Genomic DNA, 21,909 nt, shown 5'->3' with positions numbered 1-21,909 from the left:
GAGTGGTGCTCAGGTTTCGTCCACCAGTCGACGGTCTCCTTGGGTTAACCTGAGGCTGTCCCTTCGGGTGAGCACCTGGAATGTCCTTTCCACAAGAGAGGATGATCACCTGTCTCTGTTATGGTGGACAAGCTCGAAACAGCAGAGCAGGTTTTTAGGACACGTGAACTGATGCCGTCTGGTCCAGTCGCAGAGTCAGAGTCGAGGGTTGAACCTTCTCGACCTTCTGAGGTGCAAAAGACAGAATCCAGGAACAGTGGGTATGACAGGTAAGGAAAGGTACCGACAGTGAGGGGTTGAGGATGCAAGGTTTGTAAAGAAGCACAGAATTGAGACATTCGGTCTTCTCATGAGCAGAGTTGGTGATGGTGCCACTTGAAGAGCGGGAAGGAGTGTCAGAGGAGCATCCACCGGAGACAAACTTGATAAGGTGCCACAAGGTTTCAGAGGAGGGAGACAAGTTTGAAAGTTCATTATCGAGGTTGGACAGATATTGAGGTTCTCCTTGGAGTGGACATAGACAAGTTGATTGTTGTGGACTTTTTTGGGAAGCAATGAAATTGCCTTTGATCGGATTTGCTTCCTGGGGAGAGAATCCAAGTTGCTTCAGAGCACCTAACTCCACCATGAGATTCGGTGGATGAGAGGAACAGTCAGATGATTGATTAACTAATCTGTGCATGACAGAGAGACGGCAGGTGTCTGTGGAGGAATTCCCAGGCTGAGTTAACATCAGGGCCAGTTGATATGGGAGACCAGCCCTGAAGAGAGATGGCTGCTTGCAGTCCCTGCCAATCTGCTCGCCGGCGTTGAGGCAGCTCTCTGAGAATAGCCAGAGAGATGTTGACTCTCACAAGCACGTGATCTCTGACAGAGAACCAACATCTGCATATTGAAGAAAAGCTCGTCTTTGACTGTATGATGCAACAAGATAAAATAGCTTGGATTTTCGCCCCAAATAAACAAATTGTTTTTTGGGTTTTTTTTCAAATTCCAAAGAACAAATGTAAATATTGATGAAAATATTGAGACATAAACAAAATGCATAAACGGGCACTACGGGTTTTTTTTTTGGGATACAAAGTCGAGGCTCATGGAAGAGCTAGTGCTGGTACACTGAACGGAACAGGATACATCAAGACAAAAGGAACAGCAAAGAGAGAGAGGGGGAAGAAACACCAACAGTAGAGTTGAGGGCTAAGCTAGAGGAAGGCTTGGACAAACAATGGCTGTATGGAGGAATGGGGTGCAGGAGAGGATGGAGGAAGTGGACAAGATGGATGCGACTGAATTAACTGCAAAATTCCACACCAGACGAACCGAAAACGTTGCTTTCCCCATGCACACACCGTACGTACGTGTACGTTCCTTTTGCGAGTTTAAAAATGGCCGCCGCTCGTGTGTGACGCCTTCATGATTGTGTGCATATCCTTTTCTCAACACCGGACTATAATAAAGGAAATCAATTTGGATACGCGGCAAGTTGTCAGTAACGAAAGGCGGGTTGGTAAGAATCAGAAGAGTTTGTATATTATTTATTTATTTTCCACCAAACATGGTAAAAAAACCGCTTTTCGAGATGACGTCGGTGACACAAACTCCGCCGGGACACCGAGATAGTCATTTATTGAAGAGCCGGTCTTGTGGCTTTCGGAACTCATCTCGAATGTTTCCTTTCCGTTACGGTCGAAGTACGGACTCATCTCGACGACGGTGAAGCACGAAACGAGCGAACATCAATCGAAGAGACCTGGACAGGAGCTGATGGACGAGTCACTCCCTGTGACCGTGCTCGGCATTGTGTCCGCCACAGGTTTTCTTGGCCTTTTTCACGACATCTCTCGGTGGGTCAAACTTACGACCCGGGGTTTTGCAGAAGAAGTTGGTTTTGCGAGTGATGAGAACAAACAGGTGACCTCATTTGACAAGCACACTCAGAAACTAGTCTTGTTCTTACGAACTTGCAGAAGACTTGTTCCTCTTCAGTATTACTGCGAGGTAGGGCTTGTGCGTGCCGAACTACTGCAAACAGAACGTCACATCGTCATGCCTCCTCGTCTTCCCTTCTCATCAACGACAACACAAATTACCCTTCCAAATCCAAACCGTCATCAGAACGAATGAAACGGGATACTCGGATGCGGTTTGACGCGTATTCAAGAACTTTTATCAAAGTTTTATTCACTTATTTCGTTTGCAGGTGTCACCTGTGACGTGTGACGTCACATTTACTGCAAATGGTGTCGAGACAAGAAGCAGCAGAATTGCCTGGGGGTGTATTCTGTGAGCAGGCAGCTTGCTTGATTCAAAGCGCTCAAGCAAGCCAACGGAACTGAGTGCTCGGCACCGCTTAACAAGATGGCGGTCTCCGTGTGGAACAATGCCATCGTGGTATTCCAGCGAAAGCTATCCGCGCCGTTGTTTTCAGGTTGACTCAATCCTCTTATGACAACTTCCCCGATCGGATTTATTGTGTTGGCAGCGGCTGCAGAATATGAGGAAGAGGGACAGAAAGATAAATAAATGGGGTGCCAGAAGGAGGAGTCCACTACCAAGCTTATGTATACATCCTACCATTATGCATTTTTTTTTGGGGGGGTGGGGGGGCTGGCCGGCTGGTGGGTAAATTTACAACAGAAGGAAATATTTTACTGATGAGGTAAATTTATAAAATATCTCTTGTTACATCGAATTTCAGAGCTGCATCAAAGAACACCAAAAATACGTGATATCACGTGCTCCATGGGGGTAACTGCGAATCACGAATATTAAGCTGTGTTTGTCAGCCCTGACGATATAATCCGTAGCAGCGTAATATTTGTTTTTTTCCACACGCAGTTCTGCCACACTGTGCAAATCAGTTTGAAAGTTACCAGATAATTAACATTATTTTCGTAAGTTTTCATTCCATTTATACCCTTCGTAACACATCTTTCGAAACGAAACGCGGTGTTTGCCGTAAGTGCGCCTCAGACAGTCCTTCCAGAGCTTCCTGTTGTTGAGGGCCTGCTGGAAAGCAAGAAAGACCGGTATTCCTTTGTCTCGTGTAAATTGTGTTAAAGGAAATGGTGAGGACTGTTAATATGGAATAGGCAAAGCCGAGAAGCGAACGTCGAATTCTTCTTACATTCGATGCTGCAATTTCCGGTTAATTCCGCCTGGATTCGGGATCAGCGATCAAATAATGTTAATCACGATTAAAAATTATTTTTTAATGAAGCGGGAGATGTCTTTATTATAAAATTAGGTAGACTTAAAACTGCTGGAGTATTTACTCTAGTTTTGTTGTTAATTTTTTAGTCATAAAGGTGTGATTGGGTATACTATAGATCAAATTAATTATTTGTGTATTTCTATAACTGTGATAACACCACTGCATATTACCTCAACATTACCTTCACAACAACAACTACACCGCCTAAAACAGGATCTCATCTAAAAAAAGAAATATCACCTCAACATTACCTTCACAATGACGACACCACGAAAAACAGGATCTCATCTGAAAAAAAAAAAATTTTCCTCAACATTACCTTCACAACGACAACTACACCGCCGAGAACAGGATCTCATCTGAAAAAAATATATTAACTCAACATTACCTTCACAATGACAACTACACCACCGAGAACAGGATCTCATCTGAAAAAAAATGTTACCTCAACATTATACCTCAACATTACCTTCACAACGACAACAACACCACCGAGAACAGGATCTCATCTGAAAAAAAAATTCCTCAACATTACCTTCACAACGACAACTACACCGCCTAGAACAGGATCTCATCTAAAAAAATAAATATTACCTCAACATTACCTTCACAACGACAACTATACCGCCAAGAACAGGATCTCATCTAAAAAATGAATATTACCTCAACATTATACCTCAACATTACCTTCACAACGACAACTACACCACCTAGAACAGGATCTCATCTAAAAAAATAAATATTACCTCAACATTATACTTCAACATTACCTTCACAACAACAACTACACCGCCTAGAACAGGATCTCATCTAAAAAAATTAATATTACCTCAACATTATACCTCAACATTACCTTCACAACAACTACACCGCCTAGAACAGGATATCATTTGAAAAAAATTAATATTACCTCAACATTACCTTCACAATGACAACTACACCGCCTAGAACAGGATCTCATCTAAAAAAATAAATATTACCTCAACATTATACCTCAACATTACCTTCACAACGACAACTACACCGCCAAGAACAGGATCTCATCCAAAAATTAATATTACCTCAACATTGTACTTCAACATTACCTTCACAACAACAACTACACCGCCAAGAACAGGATCTCATCTGAAAAAAATTCCTCAACATTACCTTCACAACAACAACTACACCACCAAGAACAGGATCTCATCTCAAAAAATGAATATTACCTCAACATTATACTTCAACATTACCTTCACAACAACAACTACACCGCCTAGAACAGGATCTCATCTAAAAAAATTAATATTACCTCAACATTACCTTCACAACAACAACTACACCGCCTAGAACAGGATCTCATCTAAAAAAATTAATATTACCTCAACATTATACTTCAACATTACCTTCACAACAACAAGTACACCGCCTAGAACAGGATCTCATCTGAAAAAAAAATTCCTCAATATTACCTTCACAATGACAACTACACCGCCTAGAACAGGATCTCATTTAAAAAAATAAATATTACCTCAACATTACCTTCACAACGACAACTACACCGCCAAGAACAGGATCTCATCCAAAAAATTAATATTACCTCAACATTGTACTTCAACATTACCTTCACAACAACAACTACACCGCCAAGAACAGGATCTCATCTGAAAAAAAAATTCCTCAACATTACCTTCACAACAACAACTACACCACCGAGAACAGGATCTCATCTCAAAAAATGAATATTACCTCAACATTATACTTCAACATTACCTTCACAACAACAACTACACCGCCTAGAACAGGATCTCATCTAAAAAAATTAATATTACCTCAACATTACCTTCACAACAACAACTACACCGCCTAGAACAGGATCTCATCTAAAAAAATTAATATTACCTCAACATTAAACCTCAACATTACCTTCACAACAACAACTATACCGCCTAGAACAGGATCTCATCTGAAAAAAAAAATTCCTCAACATTACCTTCACAACGACAACTACACCGCCTAGAACAGGATCTCATTTAAAAAAATTAATATTACCTCAACATTACCTTCACAACGACAACTACACCGCCAAGAACAGGATCTCATCTAAAAAAAATTAATATTACCTCAACATTACCTTCACAACAACTACACCGCCTCGAACAGGATCTCATCTAAAAAAATAAATATTACCTCAACATTATACCTCAACATTACCTTCACAACGACAACTACACCACCTAGAACAGGATCTCATCTAAAAAAATAAATATTAGCTCAACATTACACTTCAACATTTCCTTCACAACAACAACTACACCGCCTGGAACAGGATCTCATCTGAAAAAAAAAATTTCCTCAACATTACCTTCACAACGACAACTACACCGCCTAGAACAGGATCTCATCTGAAAAAAATAAATATTACCTCAACATTATACTTCAATATTTCCTTCACAACAACAACTACACCGCCTGGAACAGGATCTCATCTGAAAAAAAAAAAATTCCTCAACATTACCTTCACAACGACAACTACACCGCCTAGAACAGGATCTCATCTGAAAAAAAAAATTCCTCAACATTCCCTTCACAACAACAACTACACCGCCTAGAACAGGATCTCATCTGAAAAAATAAATATCACCTCAACATTACCTTCACAACAACAACTACACCGCCTAGAACAGGATCTCATCTAAAAAAATTAATATTACCTCAACATTACCTTCACAACAACAACTATACCGCCGAGAACAGGATCTCATCTGAAAAAAAAAATTCCTCAACATTACCTTCACAACGACAACTACACCGCCAAGAACAGGATCTCATCTAAAAAAAATTAATATTACCTCAACATTACCTTCACAACAACTACACCGCCTCGAACAGGATCTCATCTAAAAAAATAAATATTACCTCAACATTACCTTCACAACGACAACTACACCACCTAGAACAGGATCTCATCTAAAAAAAATAAATATTACCTCAACATTATACCTCAACATTACCTTCACAACAACAACTACACCGCCTAGAACAGGATCTCATCTGAAAAAAAAAATTTCCTCAACATTACCTTCACAACGACAACTACACCGCCTAGAACAGGATCTCATCTAAAAAAAATAAATATTACCTCAACATTATACCTCAACATTACCTTCACAACAACAACTACACCGCCTAGAACAGGATCTCATCTAAAAAAATTAATATTAGCTCAACATTACACTTCAACATTTCCTTCACAACAACAACTACACCACCTGGAACAGGATCTCATCTGAAAAAAAATTTCCTCAACATTACCTTCACAACGACAACTACACCGCCTAGAACAGGATCTCATCTAAAAAAAATAAATACCAGAAGTGAATGTGGTATTCTTCTTACATTCCCTTCTGACTTTACCTACAAGTGTTCACAACTGTAAACGCAATTTCCGGCTACTTCGGAATAAGCGATCAAATAACGTAAATCACGTTTAAAAATAATTTTTTGATGATGCGGGAGATATCTTTATTAAAATCAGTGGAGGAAATATACACCATGTCTGATATGATTTGGGTATTTCATGTCTCCAACGATGCCTTTATCTCCCGGCATGCATCATTCCCCATGACAAAAACCGGAAACAAAAAAATAACCAGAAACAAAACAAAAAAGGAAGCAAAAGGGTCATAGGCAATGACATGGATTCACAATTGGCAGGGTATTGTGTTGTTTTTGTTGTTTCCTGTTCTCTCATGTGCACGCGTTAAGTAATATTCACAAGATAGAAATAAAACCCAATCGTGTTTATACACCGCACAGCGTTTAACAACAACCAGAAGCAAAAGGTCATAGCTAACGACACGGATTCCAAATAGCCAGGGGTATTGTGTTTTTGTTGTTGTTGTTGTTGTTGTTGTTGTTTCCTATTCTCTCACGTGCACGCGTTAAGTATGAAGCTCACTGCGTTCGCTATAAAGTGTGTGTACTTGTTGGGGGTGAGAAGAGAAATAAATTTGGCGGGAGACAGGAGTCAGGGAGAGGAGAAAATGGACGCCATGATGCAGACTCCATTTACATGTTCGGGGATATGACGTCATCGCAGAAGTTTTCACCACAGGCAAGGAGGACGTTTATTGGTTAACAGCGGTCACGTGATGCACCGGTCAATGGACTCATTTAGTGACATTGGGACGCTGCGATGAAGTATTTACCACTTACTAGTGCGGGCCCGTAGGTGCGTGCCAGTATGTGCAGCTTCGTCCTTCGCTCTAGTAAACGACGACTGGATTGGGGCATGTTTCAATGAGATCGGACCAACCATATCATAAATGGCCATAACTTGGGAAGCACCTGAGAAACATACTCAGGTCCCCAGCATCAATTGTGATGAAATATCAAACGAAGAAGAATAAGAATTGTGACGCCCCTCTCTCTTGCCCCCTTCTCTCTCCCACCCCCTCTCTTCCCCCGAGTCTCACCCCTCCTCTCTCCCCCCTCCTCTCTCGCCCCTCTCTCGCCCCCACTCTCACCCCCCTCTTCCGTCCCCCTCTCTCACCTCCTCCTCTCTCCCCCTCTTGAATTGTGAACCCCCTCTCTCCCCCCTCCTCTCTCCCCCCTCCTCTCTCGCCCCTCTCTCTGTAAATGTATTCACAAATGTCTACCAAGCACAACAATTAATTCAAACCTTGGGAAAAAACAGCTTTCAAACCTTGGGAAACACTTGGTAAACAGCTGAAACGGATGAAGAACGATATCAAACCTTGAAAAGGCACATACTCAGGTCCCCAGCGTCGATTGTGAATCGTCAATCGTGCAAAAAATATATATATATATATATAAAGAATAAACATTGTGACGTCATAGCACCGTGTCTTGTCATTGGTTGACAGATAAATGGCCGTAACTTAGGAACCGCTTGTCCGATTAATATCAAACCTTGAAAAGGCACATCCACGGGTTCCCAGCGATATTCCTGGCAAGTTTCAATCAGATCGGACTGGCGGTCGTCGAGAAACGGCGGTCGCAGACAGACGGACACACACACACAGATTGCTGGAATTATTGATAGACGAGTATGTGCCCGTAAAAATAAATAAATAATAGCAATAATAATAATAATAAAAAATAAATAAACCACACAGGCCGTTTCTTCGCTCTCGAGTGCCCATACGTGCGTGACCCGGAAGTTCGATATTATTCGCAGTTACGATTATTCGCAATTTATTTTTAATACCCAATTATTCAATTAGCGCCAACGTATTTTACCTTTTCGCAATGTCGTGGCAAGGAAAAACAAAAAGAGAAGAGAAGAGAGAGAAAAAAATTTACTTCCTGCTTCGGAGCATACCAGCTCACTCTGATGTTACCGAAATTTATACACCGTCTAATATGAAAACGATCATAACTTGGGCCATTGTGTTTATCTATAAATGCGCATAAGAAATCGAGAAATTATTGGAATACACGAAGTCATCACTCTCCGGAAGCCCGTACGTTGTAACCCGTAATGGGGAACGTGGCTGTGCTTCCCTTCCCCATCGGCCATGCCCACGCAACAACGTGTCTTGCCATTGGTTTGGTAAATAAATGGCCATAACTTGTGAAGCACTTGTCCGATTAATATCAAACCTTGAAAAGGCACATCCTCAGGTCCCCAGCAATATACCTGGCAAGTTTCAATTAGATCGGACCAGAGGTTGTCGAGAAACAGCGGTCACACACACACAGACACACACACACAGAGATTGCTGGAATTATAGATAGATGACACCTATTATACATCTTCTGTGCACATCCTTGTCCACCCCCGTGCGTCCTCCCCAAGTCCTCATTCTACCTCACATCCCTTATTTGTCCGAGTCTCTCGATTTTGTCCCCTCAACGCTGCCGTTGTTGTTGTCCCTCTCTCTTTCTGTCATTCATTTTGTTCCGTTGAGTTCTGATGCGTTCTATGTAGTAGCTCCTCCATGAGCCTCGACTCTGGAAACAAAAGTGGACGAGAAAGATCTGGAAGTCCAAAAAAATGCGTCATATTCGTCTATGTAATAAATAGATCGTTTACGCACAAAACGTTCCTTTCTCCATCGTTGTTCCCTTGCTGTATATCCTCCCTTGCTTGCCATTGCTGTACATCACATGCAGGAGAAAGACACCAGTAGATATCAATGGACTTTTACATGAATTACGAGGGAGGGATTTGAACCTGGATTTACCTGTATCAGGAGCCAGGTATTCGGATGAGAACACTGAATCACCCTGTTTGTGAAACATCAGTCATAGTTATATATAAACATCATTCTTGGATGAGGAAGGGGTGTGGACCGGCAGGACGTGCCAGGCTTTCCCCTCCTGTAACCACGTGACTTCCTGTACGGACTCTTCCTTCTTCCTTTTGCCTTCCACTTTTCCAATCCCACTTTGGTCGTGAAGGTGTTCACCACTCACATTCACGATTTTTTTTTTCTTCTTCAAACTCTTCCTTTACTCTGCCCCCCCCCCCTCCTCGTGGGATGGCGCGCCATGGATTGTGAATCCTCTGTGGGTGGAATGATATCACCAACATCCAGTTGTTTTCACACGAGAAGTTGGTGGCAAAGGCCTCTCAAGACTCAAGGATGTGATTTGAAATTTACCTTCTGGGTGGATGAGAGTTTGAGAAGACAATTTGGATTGATTATTTTATTTATTTATTTAATTTTTTCTGGGCCATTCTGCACACACAGACCAACAAATGGAACTCCTTTGAACTGTTGATGTGATTTAACTTTTTCAATATGAAAGCTAATTTCGAAATCCCAACACAGCCGGCGTTGTATGTTATTACAAACCAAGGGTCTTTGAAGTGTTCATGTTTCTTTTGAAGAATTTTTTTTTCTTTCATCCTCACGGTTGATGAGTATTGTTTCTGTTTGGTGTTGTTCCTTTTTCAGGCAATGGAAATTGAGAAATGTGATTGTGTGACGGGACGCGTGAAAGGAGAATGTTGTTTGGAAATGCCGCCATCCGACGATGGTCAGATCTCTCAACGTGATCTTCTCCAAAATATGAAAAGACTCAGCATTTTTTCTTCCAACAATTTGGAATATCTCCATACAGGTTTTACACCTGTACAATCTTCAACCTCAAGGCCCTCTCGTCCTAGCCTTATCCCACTCCCTTGTAGGATCCTCCCTTTACAAAAACAGTCTTCGCGGTCTCTCATACCTGACACACATCATACGAGACCGGAAAATGGGAACATCTGTGAGCCAAATATTCAAAGGTCTGCAGTTGATTCCCAAAGTATCTTTGCTGAAGCCGTCATAACAAATGAGTATGAAAATGACGTCTCGCCAGTGCCTTCCGCAAGGGGTGCATCCTCAGCTGTGCACTCTTCTGGTCATGCTGCAACCTTGCCACATCCTGCCGACCACGCCATCATCCCAGCACGAATCTTCGCAACAGCACGCCTCACTGGCCATGCCATTCCTCCGACGCAACCGTCCGCAGCTGCTTGCTCAGCTGGCAGTGCGGCCACGTCTGTGCGATTCTCCATAGCAGCTGGCCATACGGCCACAACGGCGAGACCCTCTGTATTTACACGCCATAATGACCGTGCCGCCACACCTGTGCGACCCTCTGTAGCAGCCTGCTCTGCTGATCCTGCCGCCATGCCGGCACGACCCTCCTCAGCGACGCAGCCCTCCATGGTGGCGAGGCCCTCAGTGGCACTGAGCTCTGCATCAGTGTGGCCCACATCAGCGGCATGGCTCTCCGCAGCAGAGTGGTCTTCAGCGGTGAGGCTCTCCGCAGCAGCACGCCCCTTCTCAGAAGCACGGCCCTCCACAACGGCACTGCCCTCCTCACTGGCATGGCTCTCTACAGTGGCGCCACCCTCCTCAGTGACACGGCCCTCCACAACGGCACTGCCCTCCTCAATGGCACAGCTCTCTGCAGTGGCGCGACCCTCCTCAGTGCCACTGAGCTCCGCATCGGCACGGTCCTCCTCAGCAGCACGGCCCTCCACAACGGCACGGCCCTTCTCACTGGCACGGCCCTCTGCAGTGGTGCGACCCTCCTCAGTAGCACTGAGCTCCGCATCGGCGTGGCCCTCCTCAGCTGCGCGGCCCTCCTCAACGGCACGACCCTCCGCATTGGCACGGCCCTCCTCAGTGGCACGACCCTCCGCATTGGCACAGCCCTCCGCATCGGAACGGTCTTCAGCGGTGAGGCTCTCCACAGCAGCACACTTCTCCTCAGCAGCACGGCCCTCCACAACAGCGCGGCCCTCCTCACTGGCACGGCCCTCCACAACGGCACCGCCCTCCTCACTGGCACGGCGCTCCTCAGCAGCACGGCCCTCCACAACGGCACGGCCCTCCTCACTGGCACGGCCCTCCTCAGCAACACGATCCTCCACAATGGCACGGCCCTCCTCACTGGCACGGCCTTCTGCATGGGCACGTCCCTCCTCTGTGACACTGAGCTCTGCATTGGCGCAGCTCTCCTCAACGACACGGCCCTCCTCTACTTCTGCTTCACAAATGCACACAACGAAAAGCACAGTGCAGGCCCACCAATATTCCGTGCTCAATGAGGAAACAGAAACAAGGAGGTATGCCGAAGCGGTTTTGAGTTGTTGTTTTAACAAGGCCCCGTCCCGTTTTGACTTTGGGGGAATCCAATATGATGGAAACAATGCATCCAGAATTTGGGAACATTTGACTTGACTTTGAGAACATTGGAAACATTGACTTATCCAGAATTTGGGAACATTTAACTTGACTTTGGGAACATTGGGAACATTGACTTATCCAGAATTTGGGAACATTTGACTTGAATATGAATTTTTTTATCATAAAGGTGTTTTTTAAAATTACTTGTTTTTAATACCACTTTCATCTTTATTTATTTTATTATCATCATCAACGTGTTATTCAGAATGCAGTTGACACGATGGTTGGCTGCTCGACAAAAGTCCTACAAGCGACCACCAATGTTGAAGACCACACTCCGACATAACCCACCGAAGCGTTCAAACAGTCAACTGAACGCGACCCAGGCAAGTGAGATGAGGTGGCAATGTTGAGTTACTGGGTTGTTTGTTCTCTCGCCGGGGATTAAGGTGTGCTCCAAGATGCCAGGTGAATGGCTGTATTTTTTTTCAGCGTGGCCTTGTCAAGTGTTGAGAAAATCTCCAATTTTTTTTTTTGTTTTTTTTTTTTTTTACCAAATTTGACCTCAAATTATGACATTATTGAAAAGACATCGTCTGCAGTTGTGTTTTTAAAAACTTGGTTTAACGTGTATTTCTTATCCTTGGTGCAAGGAATTGTATGAAGGGAGACGTATTGGTGTTCATCATGTAATATTCACCCGTTCAAAAGTTACAACAAACACCCGCTCCCCGAGGAAGCGACTGGGTTGGGGAAAATGGGGTAATTATATTTTGTGCCGTGACTCATAATTCCCTCTCTCCCCAGCAGTGGTCAGTAAACCACTTGCACTGTGCCACGTGTACAGGCGAAAATCGTAAGTCAGCCCACCCTCGGATGCAGATGGGGATTGTTTTGTCCCATGATCTGACTCTGGGTGCCTCAAACACGTGTGCAAAATTTGATCGGCCCAGCCATTTCCGATTCTATAATTATCAGACCGACATACATTGCCTTATTTTATACAATTTTGGCCATCCGATCAAAGTCAGGTTACTTAGACTTGAGTTAACCATCAACAAGATTGATGTTTAAAACAAGCAAAAATTAACCTGGGAGTGCAACATGGCAATGATGGGCCAAGTGGCCTAATCATATCCTTGTTTGAGATCCTAAAGGAGCCTGAGCCGACTCCTTACACTCCTAATATCCTTGTTTGTGATCCTATCCGGGTCTGCGATGACTTCTTACACTCCTCCTCATATCCTTGTTTGCAATCCTATAGGAGTCTGCGATGGCTCCTTGCACTCCTCATATCCTTGTTTGAGATCCTGAAGGAGCCTGTGCCGACTCCTTTCACTCCTCCTCATATCCTTGTTTGAGATTATATAGGAGTCTGCGATGGCTCCTTGCACTCCTCATATCCTTGTTTGAGATCCTGAAGGAGCCTACGCCGACTCCTTTCAATCCTCCTCATATCCTTGTTTGAGATTATATAGGAGTCTGCGATGGCTCCTTGCACTCCTCATATCCTTGTTTGAGATCCTGAAGGAGCCTGCGCCGACTCCTTTCACTCCTCCTCATATCCTTGTTTGAGATTATATAGGAGTCTGCGATGGCTCCTTGCACTCCTCATATCCTTGTTTGAGATCCTGAAGGAGCCTGCGCCGACTCCTTTCACTCCTCCTCATATCCTTGTTTGCAATCCTATAGGAGTCTGCGATGGCTCCTTGCACTCCTCATATCCTTGTTTGAGATCCTGAAGGAGCCTGCACCGACTCCTTTCACTCCTCCTCATATCCTTGTTTGAGATTATATAGGAGTCTGCGATGGCTCCTTGCACTCCTCATATCCTTGTTTGAGATCCTGAAGGAGCCTGCGCCGACTCCTTTCACTCCTCCTCATATCCTTGTTTGCAATCCTATAGGGGTCTGCGATGTCTCCTTACACTCCTCATATCCTTGTTTGCAATCCTATAGGGGTCTGTGATGACTCCTTACACTCCTCATATCCTTGTTTGAGATTATATTAGAGTCTGCGATGACTCCTTACACTCCTCATATCCTTGTTTGCAATCCTATTGGGGTCTGTGATGACTCCTTACACTCCTCCTCATATCCTTGTTTGCAATCCTATAGGGGTCTGTGATGACTCCTTACACTCCTCATATCCTTGTTTGAGATTATATTGGAGTCTGCGATGACTCCTTACACTCCTCATATCCTTGTTTGCAATCCTATAGGGGTCTGTGATGACTCCTTACACTCCTCATATCCTTGTTTGCAATCCTATCGGGGTCTGTGATGACTCCTTACACTCCTCATATCCTTGTTTGCAATCCTATAGGGGTCTGTGATGACTCCTTAAACTCCTCCTCGCATCCTTGTTTGCGATCCTATAGGAGTCTGCGATGACTCCTTACACTCCTCCTCATATCCTTGCTTGAAATAATGAAGGACTCTGTGACATCTGTGAAACTTCTATTGACCTCTGGCTTACAGCCAGCAGAGACATAAATATCACTGCCAAGGTAAGTCTTCTTCTTCTTCTTCTTCTTCTTCTTCTTCTTCTTCTTCTTCTTCTTCTTCTTCTTCTTCTTCTTCTTCTTCTTCTTCTTCTTCTTCTTCGGTATGGCAGTTTAGCTGCCAGGGTAGCTATCATTTCTTGGAAGCGCGACTGTTTCGCTGATACTGCCAAGGTAAGTGAATCTCTCCGTGTCCTCAACATCCTCACCACAAACAGGTACAGACAGGACAGCAGCATCCAAGATGTCACTGAAAGCCTGGATCTTAGTTTTGACCCAGGAAACCCATAATCCCAGTGGCTCTGACTCCTCATTCAGCACCTCGAGGGCCCCCAAAAGGATATCCAGAGTCTCCGCAAAGATGACTGCATCATCTGCGAAATCAAGGTCAGAGATCTTGACATTCCCAAACGATGCACCGCAGCTTGATCTCGCCGACATCTTCCCCAGAATCTAGTCCACACAAGCGCTGAAAAGTGTGGTGGCCAGTACACACCCCTGACGAACTCCAGTAACAACTGGAAATATGTCCGAGATGGCATCACCACATCTCACAGCACTCTCAGTACCAGAGTACAGTTCAGACAACATATACCGCATCGTGGTCTGAATAATGTATCCACAATGTCCATTACTATCTCCACATCTTTGTTTGCATGCACATGGTCCAGCAATGACCCATAGTGATTGTGCTGATAGATGTCCACCTGTGACAGTCGCAACAGCTCATCCAATGCAACATCTTCAGGAACATCATTATTTTCCAGAGTTTCTCTCACTTGAGTGACTATTTGTTGTTGTTGTTGGCAAAGCTGTCGTGCTACAACTATGGGATCCAGCTCAATGGAGGGTCCTGCAATCAATGTCTCAGCACTTGGTGGATGAGGGAATCTGAATCTGCTCCTCTTGTTTCGTCCGCATGTTTGTGAGTGGACGTGCTTCTGCAAACCAAGCACAAGCTTCTGAAGTTCTGTGGAACACAATATTTCTGGTGCTTGTCAATAAAAGCTGCTACTTCCTCATCCTCATTGACATCTAGTTTTGGAGCATCCTTTATCCACAAAATTGTGTGGGTGTGGGGGGAGCCCCAAGCTTGGAACTCAATTCTCATCATAAAGTCCTGAACTTCTCCGACAGGGTTACTCTTGGATCCAAGGAATTCTTTGAAGAAGGAGTCGACTCTGTATTGGAACTGACGAGCAGCTGTTGCTGGATTGTAACGTAACCGTTCACACTTTTCATCCCATGATAGATTTTTTTCACATCTTCATCCGTCAGTACTTGGCCATATTGATGACCGATGCTGTGGATAACTTCTGGCCATTGCATATCTTCAGTTGATCAGGTCAGAAAACCGTGTTGGGATGCAAAGTTGACGTACCATTGCTCAGAGATCCAGAAGTTCTTTGCTCCAGGATGCTGGAGATCCGTGAACATTATTCAAAAACCGCAAGGTCTTCGTGGTGGTCTTGGTGGTGGCACCAGGCAATGCCGTTCCACAGTGTGCTGGTCACTTTTTGTGTGCTCACTTTTGGCAACTTCAGTGTCCATCGGTTCAGCATCTGTCTGTACCACTGCTTCCCACAATTCTGAGTCAGTGTTTTCCCAATGATTTTCCCAGTCTTAACAAATGGTAATGTCCTTGTAGTGGAGGTTGTGCTGCTTAAGCCACCGAAGTGCCTCCATCACCTTTTTGGGCCGAACATATTCATAAGTATCATGTCGTGCCCACACAAGTTTTCGCTTAAGTTTAAGAGGCACACAACCTCAGCATCTTGTGGTAGTCGAGGTATCAATGAACAGATTGCATTCCGTCTGGAGGGCACATTCACAGCACTGCCATGGATGGCTTTTTGGCCTCCCTTGGGTAATCCCACAAGTTTCATGAATGGGATTCTTTGGCTAAATCAACCTCTGTTCTAATGGTCGGAGATCATCCAACTCTGGAGGGATGCTGTCGAGTGCCAGGCCATTAGCCCAGCACTGAGTAGGTGTCTGTCCTCTCTTTAATGCAGAATGACACGTGTTGCATATCCAGGTTTTGTCATTCGTCTGAAGTTTCTTCCACAGATTGAAGTATATCCTGGATCAGTGCCACAGGAGCAAATGTATATTTGTTCTCATTTGTCTGAAGTACAGATGATCGACACAGTGGTCTGTGACAAGAGCTGCAGGCAGAGATTGGCGCTTCTCTGATTTTAGCATGAACAATTACAGCCGACTCCTCAATTGTTGGGATTTGTTGTCTGAGGCGGAGCCGCTAAGGCTTTTTACATTTATTTATGAATGAAAAATACAAAACACTGGATTCACAAGATGTCATGACAAATCTCGGAGAAATCAACTCGGAGCCAGAACATCTCTTTAATTAACCCTGTGGCATTCGATCTCAAAATGTCACAAAAATTGACAATAAATAAATAAATAACTTTCACAGAGTGCATTTCAAACTAGTACAAGTTGGACATTGAACAGCCAAACAACATTCACCATTATAGGATCTCAACGTTGAGGGAACTTGCGAAGAATCAAGTTGTGTTCATGACATGTGAGATGACGATGTAGACATGCATACACTTTCTGAAATGTACCTCCAATCTTCCTCATCACAAAGAGTTCAGTTAAAGCACAAATAGCATTCGAGTTGAAAATAAATTCAGCACCAGATCAATTTGGATTGTCTTACAACACATGAGCCAAACTCATTAACCCAACATTGCTAACAGTAATGCCATGTCAACACAACCCCCAATAGAGAACAATACAACTCAATAACAAACTGGAGACTTTCTGCCAAGTGCCACATTAACAGTAAAACCAAACATCAAACTTTTAGAAGCATACAGTTGCAATGGCAGAAAACTTTTCTTAATCTTGAAAAGGATACTTTGTCCTCCAGAACACCAAATGAAGAGCGAAGACAATACTGAGAAACAAAACCAAGCATCAACATGAGCACAGGTACTCAGAGTTCTTCAGGTTCATCCTGTGGCGTTTCACTGCCCTCGTCTTCCATACGAGCGTCGAGGAGAGAGTCGATGCGCTGACACAATGGATTCCGTTGATCATCTTGTTTTTGAAGAAGCTGCTCCATTTTCTGAAACTTCTTGAAATGGAAATCTCGTTCCTTCTCCATTTCATCCAATGTTATTTGCAAAGCCTTAATCTGATTATTCAATTCTCTGATTAGGCCCATCAGGACTCGCACGGTCATTTTTCATTCTTTGTTGATGTTTCTAACTCATGGACACAGGAGAGGAACTGGAAGCAGAATCATCTTGCCTTTGGATAGGTGCAGCCATCTTGGGTGTGGATGAACCCTTGGCCTTTGGCTTGTTGAAGATCTGAGGACCCGGGTTTAGTGGTGGGAGGGCATCCTGACCTTTCCTTGCTGCAACGGCATCGTACTCATGGCCATCATAATTTGCATTGAAAAACTTCTGAAACCACTGCACAAACTCGAAATTGTCTTGAAATCGTCCCTTAACACACCTTGTCCACCTCTACCTGTTTGAATCCGGTTTGCAACATCTTGAAGTTATGGAGATATTCATGCTTGAGCTTCGCTTGAAACTTCACTTTTTTAAGTGAGATGCAACCAAGAAACAACATGTCCATAAATTGGCAATAGGTCACTCCTGAGCAGAGCTGTTCAATGTTCTCAGAGCTGAGATGCAGAGACTCGTTGATCCACAAAAGCGTATCATGGCGGCTCAAGTTCTCACTGGTCATAAAGTGGAATAAACATTCACAGCCATGCCCCAATCAGAACTGAACTGTTTCTTCATTCCTCAACCTCCTCGGCTGACGTGTCCGCACGTATTACATTGGCGGCCCGTCCAAGTCCGAGGTGTGACTCTTCTACAGTTTGTTTAGCACGGTGTTTCTGCTTACCTCGTTTATCTGCAGCTTTGCATCTGTCTGTTTCTTCTTCAGTTTCTTGAACACGGTGTTTTTTCTTACCCTGCTTCACTGCAGCTCTGTGTCGGTCTGTTTCTTCTGCAGATTATTCAACCCTGCGTTTCTGGTTACGTCGTTTGTCTGAAAGAGGAAGATGATGTGGAGGACAATGTGGACTTGGAGGTGAAAAACGACAATGTGGACTTGGAGGAGAAGAACGACAATGTGGACTTGGAGGAGAAGAAAGACAATGTAGACTTGGAGGAGAAGAACGACAATGTGGACTTGGAGGAGAAGAACGACGATGTGGACTTGGAGGAGAAGAAAGACAATGTAGACTTGGAGGAGAAGAACGACAATGTGGACTTGGAGGAGAAGAACGACAATGTGGACTTGGAGGAGAAGAACGACAATGTGGACTTGGAGGAGAAGAACGACAATGTGGACTTGGAGGAGAAGAACGACAATGTGGACTTGGAGGAGAAGAACGACAATGTGGACTTGGAGGAGAAGAAAGACAATGCAGACTTTGAGGAGAAGAACGACAATGTGGACTTGGAGGAGAAGAACGACAATGTGGACTTGGAGCATCCAAGCCGAAGCAAAGAGGAAGCGGTGGTCAAAGAAGACGAAAAGGAAACCTTTCCGATGGGTCGGGTACGATTGTACGAGGTGACGTCGACTCCCCAGCTTCAGCGATCTCTGCGCAGGTATATGAGAGCGGTGCAAGTTGAAACCTGCAGTGTGTGTTCGTTGCATGCCATTTGGTTGACCTCTATTGCAACTTTACTCGTTCAACGTATTCTATTTGCTTTGTGTCCAGAATATCCAGAATCGATGGAAATGCGTCCACCGGTGATATTGTCATGGTGACACCCGTGCTGCGTTCACACCGATTGGCAACTCGCTCGGCCAACCAGGCACCCAACCTGTGCCTGAATACCAAGCTCGTGTCCTCCATGAACGATGTGGTGATTGTGGATGACAGAACCACAGTTGTGTGCCGGAATAATCCTGCATTGTGATGTCATTTTGAGCGTTGTTTGTAAAAAAAAAAAAATTCTGCAATTTTCTTTCCTTTGCTTAATGCAAAAGGAATTTTGGGTTACTTCTTCATTTCTACTACATTAGCCTCATGCTAACCCTACCCCCCTCTCCAAAAAAAAAGTTGTTATTGTGATTCAGTTGGTTAATATTGAATGGTTTAAAATGTTAATGAATAATGTTGCTTTTTTTGTTATTGTTCTGCTTGTTTATAAAACTTTATTGAAACTACATTGAGGTTGCAGCTTCAGACATTCCACCACCAAGTCCAGCACGGAACATGGTTTTTGTGGGTTTTTTGCGGTGTGAAACATTCTCTACTGGACCGATGGTCTTCGGGTGCACCTGTTACTTTTGAAAGCAATTAATTGTTAACACACATTCCACCACAAACTGCAGATGTACAGGTGGTGAAGTTTATTTTTGTGTTTAATTAGTTGTGCCACCTTTTCCTCATTGTGACGCTGACAGGTTATACTGTACAGTACTCCCAAATTATGACCTTCGACCCCTCGGAGTGCTCAAGTAAAATGGGTCATTCTAAAAGAGCTTTGACATGGAGGTGGTATTGTTGAGATTTCCTACCCTGATACAGCTCGAATAATCACGACTATTAAATGGGTAAAAAATCTATCCATCTCACTTGTTCCAATGAAAAAAAAAATTCTGAAGATTCTGATTTGAAATTAAATTTTAAAATCGTTCCAATTAAAAAAATAATTATTTTAATACCCCTCCATCATCGTGACAGTACGTAATGACGAGAGCTTGCAGACGATTCCTAACGTGGGGACAGCCTTTGAGAATGTCTTCCAAGCTGTCTCTGTTTCAATTCCATCGCATGTAAAAGGCTTCTTGTCGATGATGGCTCACAATCTCACAAAGGCTCACAATCCAGATACGAGAATCCTGCATTGTGATGTCATTTTGAGCGTTGTTTGTAAAAAAACAAATTCTGCAATTTTCTTTCCTTTGCTTTATGCAAAAGGAATTTTTGGTTACTACTTCATTTCTACGACGTTAGCCTCATGCTAACCCTACCCCCCCCCCCAACCCCATCCAAAAAAAGCTGTTATTGTGATTTAGTTGGTTAATATTGAATGGTTTAAAATGTTCATAAACAATGTTGCTTTTTTTGTTATTGTCATGCTTGTTAATAAAACTTTATTGAAACATTACATTGAGGTTGCAGCTTCAGACATTCCACCACCAAGTCCAGCACGGAACGTGGTTTTTGTGGGTTTTTTGCGGTGTCAAACATTCTCCACTGGACCGATGGTGTTCGGGTTAACCTGTAACTTTGGAAAGCAATTAATTTTTAACACCCATTCCACCACAAACTGCAGATGTACAGGTGGTGAAGTTTATTTTTGTGTTTAATTAGCTGTGCCACCTTTTCCTCATTGTGATGCCGACAGGTTATACTCTACAGTACTCCCAAATTATGACCTTCGACCCCTCGGAGTGCTCAAGTAAAATGAGTCATTCTGAAAGAGCTTGGACATGGAGGTGGTATTGTTGAGATGTCCCACCCTGATACAGCTCGAATAATCACGACTATTAAATGGGTAAAAAATCTATCCATCTCACTTGTTCCAATGAAAAAAAAAATTTTTTTGATGATTCTGATTTGAAATTAAATTCTAAAATCATTCCAATTAAAAAATAATTATTTTAATACCCCTCCATCATTGTGACAGTGCGTAACGACGAGAGCTTGCAGACGATTCCGAACGTGGCGACAGCCTTTGAGAATGTCTTCCAAGCTGTCTCTGTTTCAATTCCATCGCATGTTAATTGCTTCTTGTCACCGAAGCTGTTTTCTCGTCCTTTTCACATCCAAAGACGGGTTCCTCCAGAATAATACACAAGAGTCTTACCTCCACCACCGAAGGTGGACGGACATTGTGTTTTTACCCCTTGTCTGTGTGTTTGTCTCGCTGTGAACAAGATATCTCAAAAAGTTGTGGACGGATTCGGACGAAATTCGATGGACAGTTTCAGTGTGTGACTTGGACGAATCGATTCGATTTTGGTGAAGATCCAAATCCAGATACGAGAATTTTCAAAGTGATTCTTCACCTTTGAGAGGTAGGGCAAAAAATCGACACATACTGCAGCACCATGTTTCAAAAAGTTATGGACAAGTTATGATAAATCATGGTGGATGAGTTAGCAGGTGACAAAAACTAGCCGATTCGATTTTGGTTCAGGTCCGGATCCAGATTCGACCTATCAGTGGGATACAAACTGTTTAGCCTGGCGGAGGTATGCACTGTACCACCGAGTACTGTTCTAGTTTCGTACTTTTATTCATTGTCATCCTCGTGTTTCCTTCCCCCATGACCATTGTTTAATTAACAATGGATGAACCGCGTCACTGCAACAATATTTTGAACCTTGAAGAACACAAATCGCCTTGTTTGTACTTTCAAAAACCTTCACTTTCGCAGCATTGTGGCACAACTGTACACCGTCTCGACCAATCACACTTGCTGCTTGCGATTTAAGGTCGGGCAACATCGAGATTCAGACAAAATAACGGTGCCTAGCCATGTTACAACCAGAGAGTTGGTGTCAAAGCCACCCAATGCTCGACTGTTTCTACATTTATC

General features: G+C 43.6%; 2 protein-coding genes and 1 pseudogene across 2 annotated transcripts in view; 1 reads left to right on the top strand and 2 right to left on the bottom strand.

Annotated features, from left to right (window-relative positions):
- LOC147008025 (nucleolar transcription factor 1-like) overlaps positions 1–21,909 on the bottom strand; it is a 129,428-nt gene that overhangs the window by 19,422 nt on the left and 88,097 nt on the right. The window lies entirely within an intron of this gene.
- Positions 2,892–20,472, top strand: LOC147008031 (uncharacterized). The gene is made up of 5 exons (XM_085865696.1): positions 2,892–3,029; positions 10,123–11,786; positions 12,113–12,233; positions 18,356–18,960; positions 19,074–20,472. Exons 2-5 carry the CDS (start codon positions 10,126–10,128, stop codon positions 19,273–19,275), a joined length of 2,589 nt encoding a protein of 862 aa, XP_085721822.1. The 5' UTR covers positions 2,892–3,029; positions 10,123–10,125; the 3' UTR covers positions 19,276–20,472.
- On the bottom strand, positions 17,301–18,336 carry LOC147008032 (microtubule-associated protein RP/EB family member 3 pseudogene; annotated as a pseudogene).

This window comes from Eptatretus burgeri, chromosome 22, assembly GCF_056783735.1.
Source record: "Eptatretus burgeri isolate ZD-2024b chromosome 22, Ebu_testis_v1, whole genome shotgun sequence".
In the NCBI taxonomy this organism is placed as follows: Eukaryota; Metazoa; Chordata; class Myxini; order Myxiniformes; family Myxinidae; genus Eptatretus; species Eptatretus burgeri.
Note: the sequence above shows the minus strand (reverse complement) of the source record. Positions and strands in the feature narration are given on the sequence as shown.

Bases quoted from the DNA above. Each gene is read 5' to 3' on its own strand.
- LOC147008031 (XM_085865696.1), top strand. From the start codon at position 10,126: ATGGAAATTGAGAAATGTGATTGTGTGACGGGACGCGTGAAAGGAGAA. The intron at 12,234-18,355 runs GCAAGTGAGATG...TTTCTTCTGCAG, and splicing joins GTCAACTGAACGCGACCCAG to ATTATTCAACCCTGCGTTTC. The intron at 18,961-19,073 runs GTATATGAGAGC...CTTTGTGTCCAG, and splicing joins CTTCAGCGATCTCTGCGCAG to AATATCCAGAATCGATGGAA.